General features: G+C 41.6%; 1 protein-coding gene across 2 annotated transcripts in view; it reads left to right on the forward strand.

The window, feature by feature from the left end:
- The window catches only part of rbks (ribokinase), a 45,869-nt gene that overhangs the window by 12,377 nt on the left and 19,523 nt on the right, over nucleotides 1–13,969 (forward strand). For both annotated transcript variants that reach the window (XM_080480073.1, XM_080480074.1), the window contains exons 3-6: nucleotides 3,270–3,402; nucleotides 4,448–4,511; nucleotides 4,925–4,987; nucleotides 6,251–6,415. In XM_080480073.1, coding sequence (XP_080336199.1) covers nucleotides 3,270–3,402; nucleotides 4,448–4,511; nucleotides 4,925–4,987; nucleotides 6,251–6,415 — 425 coding nt within the window. The remainder of the gene's footprint in view (nucleotides 1–3,269; nucleotides 3,403–4,447; nucleotides 4,512–4,924; nucleotides 4,988–6,250; nucleotides 6,416–13,969) is intronic.

Below are 13,969 nucleotides of genomic sequence, written 5' to 3' on the forward strand. Positions count from 1 at the left end.
GTTGGCAAAAGAAAACAGGACAACAAAAAGCAGTAAACCTATCAACAATTTAAAAAAAAAATAAAAATAGTGCAGCAATCTTTCTGGGAGAGAACGTCGCAGACCAAACAAATCTTAAAAAGCAGTCTGCAATGTGGTGAGGCCCACATTCAAAATCTTGAAGCAATTCATTGTTCAGGGGTTTGAAAGGAAGAAGCCACAACACAACAGTATCTGGCAACACATTGAGCAGTCCACCATCGTAACAGGATGTCTGAGCTTGATGTTTTCAGGCTCGACCGATCAGCTGAGGTGAGGTATTGTCCTCTACACATCACAGGCATGCAGCAAAACGGTCCGCCTTCACGGCTGGTGCCGTTACACCAGCAATTTGAAAACATTTTCAAAAGTGCCCATCTTATTGTCCTTTTGGTTCTGTGCAAAAACCGAATCCTGAAGATGCCTATGGTTTGGGAAAAGAAGCCTCATGTGACACACAGATCAATCCTCCATAGTCCCGAATAATCCATGTTAGGTTGAACTAACATGAGTAGCACTTCTCCAGCTTGAATGATCCTCCCGAACTACAATCTTCTCTAGCACCACTTGGTACCGTGAAATGACAAAACTCATTGGTAAAGAATGTTCCAAAGTGTTTGGAAAAGGTTTTTCCTTATTTTTTCTTGGACTCCTAGAGGTTCGATAAAGAATTCTTTCAAGAAAATGCTTTTTCTGGGCAAGTATCACTGCAGTTATTCACTACTTAGACCATTTTTACTACTGAGGAATTCATTCCTTAGTGTTCTATGTGCATGTTTTAGCCTTTGCTACAAACACATGTTTTATATTTGTATTATGAGACCCTATAAACTTTCGGCTGACCAGAAGTGTTTATGTGAATTTCCCGAGTCCGGAAATAATGTACCTAGTTGTTTACATTCAATTTTATATATAGCAGCTTCCCATGCTTCTTTTTTGTGTGACTGTGTTTTACGACATCTCAGTTCTTTCTTGTGAGGAAGGGGAAGGAGAAGTTCACCTTGGGACTGAATAGGTCGTCCAAGGTAGAGGCGCCTCAGACATGTTTGTGTTACTTCAAGGGTGAACATATATGAAACAAGTACCCTTGGAGGTTTATAGAACTGCATAAAGGTTTCTCTGGTCCAAAGTGTCTTCTGCTGTCAAACTAATCTAGCCATTTAGCACAGACATTTCTCATAAAAGTACTTCTACTTCTACTTCTACACGTGTATTAGTTTGGAAACTTGTTAATTTGTCAATCAGTGTTATTGAAAGATTTGTGATATATAGTTTTTTGTTTTGTTTTTGTTTTGTTTTTTTTTTGGGGGGGGGGGGGGGGGGGGTCTCATTTTGTTTCCACAATGCACTTGGTATTTTTCCACTAGATGAATTAGCTTAGCTTAGCACATCTATTAAAATCGCAGGAATCAGATACTCTCTACCTGAGAATTGTTGCGCTGTAGACAAAGAGGTGGCATGCAATAAAGTTATGTGAATAAATGGAGAGTGTAAAGAGTGAGTGAAACCATGATTTCAATGAAGCCAATGAAGACAACCACTATATTGGAGAGATGTGACCAATCCTGCTAGTTCCTGTCAGAACTTTAGAATTACTTGACTTTTTAAATAGGGAATTTCAATAACCTAATCCAGAAGAAACAAATGCATGGATTAGTTTCTGAGTGTCAATCTAAGGAAACACATTCTCAATTTTCGGAACATAACACAGCTGAAAGAAAGTATTCCTCCCAGACTTGTTTAATGTGGGAGTCGAGGGATAAGTCATGTAAAATGTAATACCATCTAGTGTGACCATCAATATGTCTGAAAAATTAGTCTCTGTGATGTTTGGGGCCAAGTATAATAATATAATCCTTCTGACGCAAGTTGCTGCACTGCAGCCAGAACTGAGACATAACAAATGGCTATCACTCTGTTCACCTGAAAAAAAATGTGGTCTCCTGATATTCCTATAAACATGTAGACCTGATTCAGCGTGTGATTTTTTTTTTCCCCCCTGCGCTGGTGACACAGGTGGAAAAAATGTAGACGAATGTATGGGAGAAGGGGTAATGTGTGTTTGTGTGTGCGTGCGTGTGTTTTCATGCGTTCAACCTTTGTTCTGTTTCCTTGGAACCACATTTCAGCCTCGCTGACCCGACATCCTGCCACTGCCTCGGGTATTTTAGTGTTTTCACACGGCCTTGCAAAAACAGCAGCATTTATAACCGCCTCCAGTGTTTGCCACCGGCGTCTCACTTACTGGAAATCCTGGGATTGAGTGAATTTACTGTAACAGCACACCTGCCACAAACAACGCTCACACACAAGCAGTAGTGGGGGGGGGGGGGGGAGCAACAACAGGGTGAAAAACAAGTTTATGACAACATTTTGCCACCCGCAAACTCTTTGGCCCCAGGCCAGCGCTGCCCAGGGCCAAACCGCATAGTCCTGACGTTACAGCATGAAGCCGTCTGCTGTCTCTCCCTTGTGTTACTCACTTGCCCACTGTGGTTGTGTGATCTGAAGAATCTGGGAAACAGACAGCTTCTCCTGAGGGCAACCCACCTGTGGTCTATCAGCCAATAGAGGAGGGGCGCGAGTTGACCAAACCCCAATGAGTCAAGCATTACCCTCGCAGCCAGCATCAAGTTGAGACTTCTCTGGGATTTATTGGTTGCATCATTTGCAAAATGTAATAGTCACTGGCACACATGACCGAATGTCTAAGTACTCTTTTAAAGTGATGAGGCAATTTTGGTCTCCGTCTGTTTTTTGTCACTGCTAATTGTGTTAAAGTATGGAAAACGACGTAAAACACTTTAGGGGGGGGAAAAAGTAACCTTTGCTCCTCCGTTTATGCCCAGCAACTGCTTGCATTTTATTGACCTTTTTTTTTGTGTGAGTGAGACCCTTCAAAAGATCCAATCCTCAGAAGACACCGTAGGAAGCTTTTGTTTGTGTGCTTCTGCACTGCTTCCAGACATAAATAAAGAACTTAACAAGGAAAAGATTTGGCCCTGAAGGGTTGTCTTCACATTTTGACACTCACAGTGCCAAGTAAAAGTTTTCTCACTGAAGTTTGATGGTACTTTTGTCAAGTTTTATCGACAGTTTGAAGAGATGAAAGGAGGGTTTAAATTTTGAAATCCAAACAAAGTTGAAGAGTCTTTTGGTTTCCATTCTTCATCCCATGTTCTCTCTGAAGAAAAGTATTTATACAAACTTTTTTTTCTTTTTTTTTACCCCCCCCCCCCCCCCCTTCTTAGTCAGGCACCAAGGCTCCCCAAAGCAGGGGAAACCATCCATGGACACAAGTTCTTCATCGGCTTTGGAGGGAAAGGGGCCAACCAATGCGTACAGGCTGCCAGGCTGGGGGTCAAAACCGCGATGGTCTGCAAGGTATGACGCTGCAAACAGGTTTTTAAGCCAAATATCGCTGCTGCACTGTTTGAGTTTGGGCTCCGATGGGCATCGGTCTGGATTGTAGCTTTAGCGTTTGCATTTCACTTGGAATTAGAGTTACTTTTGCTTGTTCAACCTCCGGCTCGTCCATGTCTTCCTCAGATAATCATCCATCACCTATTGGAGCTCACCAACTTGTTAACAACTCCTAAAAACCTTTTAGCATCGTTCACACTTCAGTCATTTCACTACATCAACTCTCTGCGCCTCATTTTCACTTGATCAATACCATACCGCATGCATACGCCCACCCACGCTTGAGCGCCTTCAAACAAGCCTATTCCCATACCATCCAACCCAGAGTCTCCAATCAGTAGGCTCAGCACGGCCTTTCAACCTGAGCACTAAAGCACCGCAGCCCCACCTCTGTCAGAACAAAGATTCCCGATCGATAACAACCCAGTGCGGGGGGAGCTCTCCGGGCATGGGGAGAACCCAAAAATAGACATCCGGGCTTGTCAAAAACATCCAAGACGGAAGGCCGTTCTTCAAAGAGAATGGGGCCAAGCAGCCAATACCATCCAAACCCATCAACACAGGCAGCGAGAAATGCCCGTATTTTGGCACGTTTTTTGGAAAGCGTGGGTTCGAAGTAGGTGCCTCGGGGCAAGGTGGGGACCCCTTCCACAACCCAAAGTAGCTACAGATGTGGACATCCCCGAGCGGATCAGGGGAAGAGGGGAAGCTGGGAAGGAAAACGAATGCGAGGTGGGCTATGAAGAGGCGTAAAGGCGGGGTTATTGTGTCTTCAAGGCTTGGCGCAGCTGGTCGTGTGTTCACGCGTGTGTGCGTTTGTTGACTTTGTGTGTTCGCTTTTGCACATTTTCGGCGGCGGCACCATGCCAGTATGCTGGCAGGGCACACGAAAATCCAGCCCAACTGAGATTTGAGTAGACCACTTTTCAAAAGTTGCCGCTAACCAAGTCTGACCCTGCTTGACACTCCTCTTTGTTGTAATCGGTTTGCCTTCAATCTTTTGTAGGTTGGTAAAGACTTCTTTGGAGACAATTACATCCAGAATTTCAAGGACAATGGTGTACACACAGGTAAGATCGAAGAATTTTAACATCGCATGCCAAATTGGTTCGCCATTCCTCCATTGCATTGGAAAAAGTTCATGTTTGGAGCAACGTTTTTTTTGACACATCAATTTCTTAATTCTCCTTTTATTTCTACTGAATACATTGGTAAATTTGCAGTATTGTTGTGACTAATGACAATTAAGCCATCTGCCTTTCTTTTAAATAAAATCACATTTTAAAATCAATTGGCTTTTTGGGAGCCAAATGCATTTAAAGCTTTGGAGTTTTGATTTGATCATTTTGAGTTCCAGAGGCCTTTTTTTTTTTTTTTTTTTTTTTTTTATCACTTGCAAAAACAAACAATTTTTGCAGAACTGTAAAAAAAAAAAAGCATCAGTTTTTTTGGTTCTTCGTTTCATGCTTTCTCCTGTGTTTAGACTTTGTTGGGCAGACCTCGGATGCAGCCACAGGAGCTGCTTCCATCACCGTCAACGATGCAGGTAAATGCTCTGCTGCACCCCCCCCCCCCCCCCCCCCCCCCCCCCCGCCAAGATCTTAAAAGCTCCTGAGTTGTCGAAATGGTCTCGTGTATCAGCCAAGAGCACACATTGCCTATCAGCATTGTGCAGGATGGTATTTTGCTACACAATTGCTCAATAACACACATAGGCATTCGGTATTGCCATTGATTCACCACTGCTCAAGAGTTTTTAGTCACTGGCTATACCTATAATGAGCTGCACAAGTGCTCCGAACCGTATCTGATGAAATCGGAGCCTATTTTATTCAGAAAGGCGGAGTCATGCAAAACATCATGACCCTGGTAGATTCTCATTAGTTGTACTTTTTTACCAATTTGATGCAGTGAAACTAAGAGGCTACGAGTGGTTCATTGAGGCAGTGGTATCGTTCACAATTGCTTCAGGGGAAAAACATTGAATCTGTCCAACTGTGAATCAGATCTTTCAATAAAAACAAGGGTTTAAGTGTTAAAAAAAACTGTTTGTAATATAGTGTTTTTAAATTGGAGAAGATCCTAACAAAGACTCACCATCATGAAAATCCAAAAAAAAACAAAACATGTGATATATTGTATTTGCAACAGAGAATATCTTGAATAGAGCGTTACCGTTTAGTTATTCATCCATGTATTTTGGAAGAGAAACTGCATTTTGCAATAAAAAGTAGTTTTATTATGTACATTAAACTTAGCTATGAAGTACATCATCTAAAAATACTGCGCAACTATATGATGCAAGGCAACACAAGGCAATGCAACTTTATTTGGATGGATAAACTGGAGCAACATGGCAACTCAAAGCGGTTCACAGCAATAATTATGATGGATTGTATACAACATGATGGCAAAATTAAAACTGAAAATTGGAAAAGATGTAAGACATTACTAATGAAATAATAATAGTTATTAGATATGTGTTAATATTTATGTAATATTAGTAAATATTCACTGTATTGCCTTTTAAAAAAATTTATTCATAGCAATTTATTCTTGATTACTATATACAGTATATATTACTGTGTATTTTTGCTTTCATTCATGCTAATTGTACTGATGGGGCATTTGCTGGTTAGAGAAAGATCAAATTTTCCCTCTTGGAGTTAAGAAGTTGTATATAACAAAGTCTGTACTCAGTCCCATCAGTTTCTGACATTGCGCATATCTTTGGACTTTATTTTTTTTACCATGGAGTTTCATATTTTACATAATGAGCTCACACGTTTCCACTGGTGTCCACGGGCAGGTGAGAACGCCATCGTGATTGTGGCGGGCGCCAACATGCTGCTGGGTGGAGAGGAGCTGCGGAACGCTCTTCCAGCCATCAGCCGCGCCAAAGTGCTCGTGTGCCAACTGGAGATCAGTCCGCAGGCTTCCTTGGATGCTCTGCGCATGGCTCGTGAGCACAAAGGTCAGTTGGTGACTGCACTTTATCGGATTATTGTTGTTGTTGTTGTCAATGATCTGTTATCTCAGACCTGGGCTCTTCATATAAGACCTGAAGCTGAACCAGTCTCAGGAACAGGGCTGCTTTTTTTGTGAAGCAAACCCAATTCCTTTGAATCCAGAATGTTTTGAACCAAACTTGACTCTTTTAAGTCAGAAGAACTTTTTGAATCTTATCAAACTCTTAAAACCAGAACCCGACTCTTCAAAACTGCAAGTCTTTAAACCAGTTACAATTTTCGTTTTCTAAAACCAGGTCAGGACTCTCTAAAACTCTTTAAGGTAGATAAGACGTTTTAATTGGTCACTTTACACTTCTAACACTTCCAACCAGATTGGAAGACCTGGGATCATTAAACTCTTCAGTCCTGAATTGAACGTTTTATTCTTTCGCTTTCAAACAGACCTTTGCACTATGAACCAGATAAAACCGCTGGACTTGTAAATCAGATTCAGAAATTGGACTTCCAACGAGCCTGACCTCTTTGAACGTTTATCTTGCTTGGAAACCAGACCCACTGATTAGGCTCACCAGATCTTATGTGCAGGTGCTTCTCAAGTCAGTCAAGTTTAAGAGGAGTTATAATGGAACTCTTATATAAGTCAGAACAGGTGGTTACATTTGCATTCCATTAACTGTGTTTATTTGCACCAGCTGTTGTTACTTTAGTCTTTAAAGGCTCAAATAGTTCTTTATTTGACCATAAAATCACAGGTATTTATTCACATATATTGTACAGTAATGCAATTCCCAGATACGAGTTTTTTTTGTTTTTTTTCCTTTTCAGTGCATATTAGAGTGAATTATAACCCTTTTCTTGTCTGCTTGTCTATGAATATAGTTTTCTTTAGTATACTTTCGGATCACATTCTCACTTTTAAGGAGATGACCATGATCGCTCCCAAAAACAGGCTGGCAAGGTGGTTAATAAATCTTTGTTGAGTCGATTGAAGGTTGGTCACTGTGGAATAATACTGCTACAATGGTAGTGGCAAGGGAAGAAATAGTCTCCAAAGAAGTATCAAAATGTCCATATAAACTTCTCAAACCACTCGTGCAATATAATCTGCTTCTCCTCAGGCCATCTGTGCACTCGCTATATTCCAAGCCCCCGTATTGTCGCCAAAATATCAATATATACATGGCTTCTGTCGTAATCCGTATTCAAGACCCAGTTGAAGCTCCTGCTTTGACCATGGGATGGTATTTGGCTGGAGTTAGTTGTTTTTTTTGCATGTCTGACAGTGTCGTGGAGAAAGAAAGAAAACACAAGAAAGACAGAAATATTGTGTATTTTTCCCACAAGTGACAAAAAGGTAAGTTTGTCAGGCTTGTCAATCAACAAATTATGACAGAGGAAATTGCAGCCGATGGAGATAGGAAGGAGAGTTAGACATCGTCATAACTGAAACCTAATGTCGCTATAACGTATTTATGAAATCATAACAAACAAAAGGCTTTTTAATCGCAACCATTCAGACCTAAAGCCAGCCTCGTGTCGCTATAATATCCACTGAATGAAGTTCTATGAAAAATGACAAGTGTAATGTCTCATTTGTAAGAAATGGAACGATAACTGATGTTTTTCTGCCATTTTATCGCTCAGTTGGTCCAGTTTTTTGCAAAACATTGTAAAGGCTTTAATCACAGCATCTAACTGGTATGGATGAACCTTGTGGTACACATAGTATGGTCTTGCTTACAAAATAGTTTAAACCATCATCGCTGAAATATTTCTTCCGTGACGGAACATATTCATACAGTTTCGGGGAGTGTTTTTATTTCTAATGTCAGATCCAGTTAATACCAACTGGGATTAGTTTGTTATGGTGATCCATTTATGAAGTATACAGAAGCAACTGCTTGACCTTTGTACACAGAAAAACAAGTAGATCAACAGCAAGATTAAAGTCTCAACACAGCTTCAAACAAAGAGGTCAAAACGAATAAGATGTTTTATACATTTTCTATAAATAAAGTTGAAGATTGAGTTGATGATAACAGTGGCCACTGTGGTTCAGGTTGTAGAACAGGTTGTCCTCAAGTTGCCCGGAAAATGGGTTGTCAGCAATCACCATTAGTGTACTTGTGTGAATGGATGCATGTGACTAAACAGCAGAAAGCATTTTGAAACGGCAAAGAAAATCGGTCCAAAGACTCACAATAGGTTGAAAATAATGCTGCAGTAACCTCACCAGTACACAACATTATTCCATTCATGAGGAAAGTTCTTTTCACGTTCTGTCAATAAGGATTTCTATGGTCTACACAATTTTGTGCATTAGTGATGTTGTATTTGTATTAATGCTGATCAAAAAAGGCCATGAAAAGGCAAAACATAATTAGGGATTTTGCAGATCAAAAATGATAAAAAAAAAAGAATAGATAATTGTACAATTTAAAAAATGAAAAGAAAAGAAAAAATAAGAAAATTGAGGGTCAGGATGTAGGGAGTTTCAAAATGTTCAATGGAAATAAATTGATAGTATATATAACAAATAGATAGGTAGTACCCTTTTTTCAAACTTTTAATAACTCCCATAAATGACAGATTCTCTAAACTGTAAACAATTTGATCTGCTTATGCAAGAGTACTTTCAATGCAAATGTTGGTGCTTCAGTCTCCCAGTTACCTTGTACTTGTGCAGGGATTGAACACTAAGATGCTGCCAGTGTTATCAAAGCACATTGCATGACCGTGATGTTGGCGATTACCTTTGGTTTGATTTAATAACGGGGTACCTGGAGCTTGGCTGTTTTCCCTCCAAGTGGCTTTTAATATATTCAGCTAAAGGGAATAGTAAAATGTTCATTTGACTTGTAGAGTCACGTTAAATCATCTACAAATCAGTCGAATTTACGTCCGATGATTGATCTTGTCTTCCTGTTTCTTTTGTCTTGTCTTGTATGAAAACACAGTGGATGAGAAAATACCTTGAATTAATAAAAAAAAAAAAAAAAAGATGTTTTTCTGCATCAGTCCAAATCAACTGTGTGAAACAGGCACAAGCAATGCTTTTTTCATCGATTGTTTCTTGTTGTCAAGTCACATTTTTCGTCGACCACCTTGTCTACACACGCTTCTTCGTGCAGCGCCCTTGGCATCGTAGACTCTTCGATAACCAGGTTACTGAGCTGATCATCTTTAGCGGCGTCCTATTATTAGCAGCCCCGCGCGTCATTCGAGATGTCTGGGGAGCCTCTCGCCCCTGTCATCAGGGCCTGTTGTCCGTGATCGCTCGCTGCGGGTTGCCAGAAAGAAAACGAGTCGCAGCCGTAACCGTGTTGCAGATGGGATACCCAGATGGCCTCGCTGAGCGCCACCCTCTTTTCCCTGAGCCCCCCCCCCCCCCCCCGCTCCCCTTCTTTGCCTCCCTCCTCGCCGCCTCAACCGTACCACCGGATTAGGCATCGGCATGTGGCGCCAGAAGAGAAGGCAAGGCGAGCGGGGAGGCTTGGCAAACGTCGGTAGCTCTCCTTGACGCTGCCGGGCCGGAGCCGTTGCGTAAATGGAGTTCTCTGGAGAGAGCTGAGTGTTAATGGGTTTGGCGGCTGGGATTTTTTTTAATGACGCGGGGGTGAAGCGCCGCTCAAATTACGCAAATGTCACCATCAAACCACACGTACTGCGGATGCCAGCTCTTTAGAAACACTCGTCAAGATAACCTATCAGGGAAAAGTTTAGTCTTTACGTATGTAGGCCTCTGAAGGGGGAAACCGCGCGCGCATATAATTTCCTGCCACCTACCTGTTAATATTGAAAAGTTAATGGAAATAAGTGAGCTGAGGAAAATGCTAGGGGTTGTGTAGTTTTGCTCCTGCATTCTTACTGTTTTCGCCCCATCTTCCGCCCCCTTTTTCCTTCCTTGTCTAAGCAAGAACCTGCTATTATATTTCTCACCAGATGCAATTAGAGCCTCTTAAAACCCTTTCACACACTCGCTGATGACTCATTTCTGTTGTATGTGTATGCACTGCGAGCGAGATTGTGTGAGTGATCTCTGTCTTATTCTGTTTTCGCTCGACTCTTTGTTTTCCCGTTCACCTTTTCCTCCCCAAAACACGCTGCAGTGACGAGATCTGCTGTTCATTTATTCTTTCCTTAGTAATGTGCAGCAATCTTCCGTCGCGACCAGACTTTGAACCTGCCGACGACAAAAACCCGGAGTCATGACACACGTGCGCGCACACACATCCACTTGCTCCAGACGTGACCCAATGCAAACACATCCCGGTATGACCACATCTGTCCCGGCAGCTGTGTGCGTTTGCGTTTGCGTGCTATAACTAAACTGAGCAACCTGAGACAGACACACACAGATTCGGAGGAGTCCTTCGTGCATCAGTGTATGAGGGATTATCAGTCCCGAGCAGTGTAGCTTCTTATTGCCTGTGCATTTTGACTTGAGCTTTGAAGGGTCATGCTTGACGCAAACACTCTGGTCACACCACAGATGGCAGCTAAAAGGGGAACGGCAGCACTAATCTGTCCAAAGCAACAAGTACTAATGCAGTTATTGGAGATAGACACCATACAAAAATCGTTTGGACGTTTCCCTACCTTCACTGTGCTTAAATCCTTGTCGCTATTATTTAGCTCATTGGACAGGTTGTGAAGGTTCAAACTAATTCTTGCTGTTACCTTATGAGAAGTGCCCGATCTAAAATAATAGGAGCTCTTACTGCTGACTTCGTATCTCAGAAACATTTGTCAGGGAAAGTTTTAAATGTAAATTGGAGATGAATCTAGACTCATCTATTCTTATGGGCTACAATTACACAACAAAGACAAAGATTATTCTTCAAGACAATCCATTAAAGTTTGTTTCAAAGCAAAGCCAGCTGATGGATATTCCAAATATCCCCTGGGTTTCATTTGAAGAAGAGCGCGTGAAGCAAGCGAGCCGTAAACACATCGCCGTCTCAGCAGCTGAGACGGAAATAATCTCAGTGTTGATGGGACAGTGGCAAAACAACACTTTAGAAAAAAGTGGAGATTTAGTCTGGACTGGAGTTTGCCTAAAGGTTTGTGGGGAAACTCTGAAGTCAGCTGGAAGCTTTTCGGTCACCGTGACTATATGCTAAGTTAGATTGACATCAGACTCTCGGCATATCAACATAAACACATGACTCCGCCGTGAATCATCTTACTTTATGAAGCGTGCCAGCAGCAGGTCCTGGCAGGGGTTAAAATATATGCAGCTAATCATGGAGAGATCACCAAAAAAAACTGATTTAGTCTAACTCCTATTGGGAATGTCCAAAAGGAACGATTTAAAGACGAGGTGAAAGTTGTGGTTGAGTGAATGCCCAGACTTCAAGTCAGTTGTTTAAACGCAATTCCTCGTGCATTTTGACAGAAACGGTATCGCAAACATTAATAAGTCAAGTTACACTGCTCTAATGTACATCAACAGGCAAACTTCTGTTGACCACAATAGAAGACATTTATTTATTTTTTTAAATCAATTGTTATTTACTGAATGGAAATCACACTGCCTGTGGTTCCGTTTTTAAAAAGGGAGAAAACAAAAATACTTTGTAAATGCATTGTGACACAAAGACTGTGGTCACGCCACAGATGGCAGCTAAAAGGGAAGACAGCATCGGCCTGCACTCGATGACAAATAATATTGCAATCATTGATAATAGCTTGAGTAAGACAACAGCGTGAGTAATCCTTTGTAATCCTCTGGCATGATCCAACGATACTTTGTCGATTCATCCTTCCTGGCACGGCATCCAGTACGTGGATGTTATGACTGTTGACTGTCTGGTGATGCCACCAAAGTACTTATCATATGTTCTGACAATTACTTCCATAAGCAGCATAATTAAAGTCACACAGTCAGGAGAAGGTTTACATGCTTCCCGCTTTGCTGAACCTAATTGGAGCCGCGTGTCTGACGTGCATGTGAGCTCCTGGAGAACGTAACGAGGAAAATAAAGACAACCTGTTAATTGAGGGAGCAACAGGTCGAAGAATGTGGATTTTCATGGATTAGCGTGTGAACAAAGAGGTTTTTGTATAGAAACATTTGTCAAAAACTCCATGGTAGTTACAGCAAAAATAGATCATACAATAAAGTATGAAGCATCTTTGATCTGAGCTTACTCATATTGCAAAGTAGCACAAAATTAAGTTTAAGTGTCTTTGTGGATTTTGGACAATACAAGTCTTATTTTCTTTCTATCTTTTACTTACCTCTGAATTCCAGCTGTCACTTTCACTACTGCTTGGCAAATCCTCCATCAAATTAATTCTTAAAGAAAATAGTAGATGGAAATCAGGTTTATTTGACTTGTGGGCACCCTAAACACCCTTATGGAAAAAAAAAGATAAATAAATTAAAGCAATGCTGCAGACTTTGTACATAATCTCTTCTACATACCAAAACGCAATTGGGAGAAATTTGGGTCCCATGTGTGCTGCTTTCAATCAGCAATTGAAAAACCAAAGTGAAGTCATGAGGGAAGAAGGGGAAGTCGACACTACGATGCCCACAAAGGATTGGCATAAGGTAAATACGGATTTAGTTAAACTGCGACTCATTAAAAAATACTCTCTCACAATGGTATCTGGCCTTTTTTTCCCTGGACGCACGCCCACACTCAGATTCAATGTTTGTTTACCAGTTGTTTACCACTTAGTGATTGCCTGTAATTTTGAGTCGTGATCAAGAACAATCATCTATGTTCACATGAATAGGTGTGTTGGTCTTCAACTGTGATGGGGTTACGTGTTTACTATCTTTAGATAGTGGCGAGCGGGCAAACAGTCGACAAACTGTACGACACTCAATCTGTGGTAAATCTGCAGCCCGACTCTTTTGTCTCTGATTTGCCAAAACAAGACGAGAAGCAACAGGCAGCTTCTCAGGTCTGTTCTGGATCCTTAAAATTGATTTATTATGGTTTAATTTGAATCTTCACATGTAATTTTGACAACCTGGGAGCAGGCAAAGCCCCCGGCACCCCGGCGATCTCTTTAATCTCAGGCGTCCGACGAATGGGAGTCGAGGACCCCAAGTTTGGAACAACTGCTTGAGTGTAAACCCGGGAACTGAAAAAAGTAAAACTTGAAACACACACCCACCTGCTCTTAAAGCTTCATCATCCAATAAATGCTGCTTCCTAAATAAAGCAGGAATTAGGGGCCCTGAGGACAAGCTGTCAGAGGAAGTACATCCATCACATTCAGAGCTCTCGCTAGAAAAAAGTGATTGAAACTGAGGTGCAAATTGGTTGCGGAGAGAGAGAGAGAGAGAGAGAGAGAGAGAGAGAGAGAAAGAGAAGATGGAGCGTCAGAAAAAGAACCCTGGTGTCACTTTCCCTGCGACGTGGCCTTGGCGCGGGCGGTTACAGTACCAGTGTGCTGGGATTTTTTATTTATTTTTTTTAAATACAGAGACAGAGACATTACTTCCACTTTTACTCGCGAGCAGCCCAGCATCCACCTCAAAGCGCCAGGTGGCCAAAGCCCTGCGCAAACCCACGCAGCTGCTCTCTTATGTGCCC

Source organism: Lipophrys pholis (genome assembly GCF_963383615.2).
Source record: "Lipophrys pholis genome assembly, chromosome: 14".
Lineage (NCBI taxonomy): Eukaryota > Metazoa > Chordata > Actinopteri > Blenniiformes > Blenniidae > Lipophrys > Lipophrys pholis.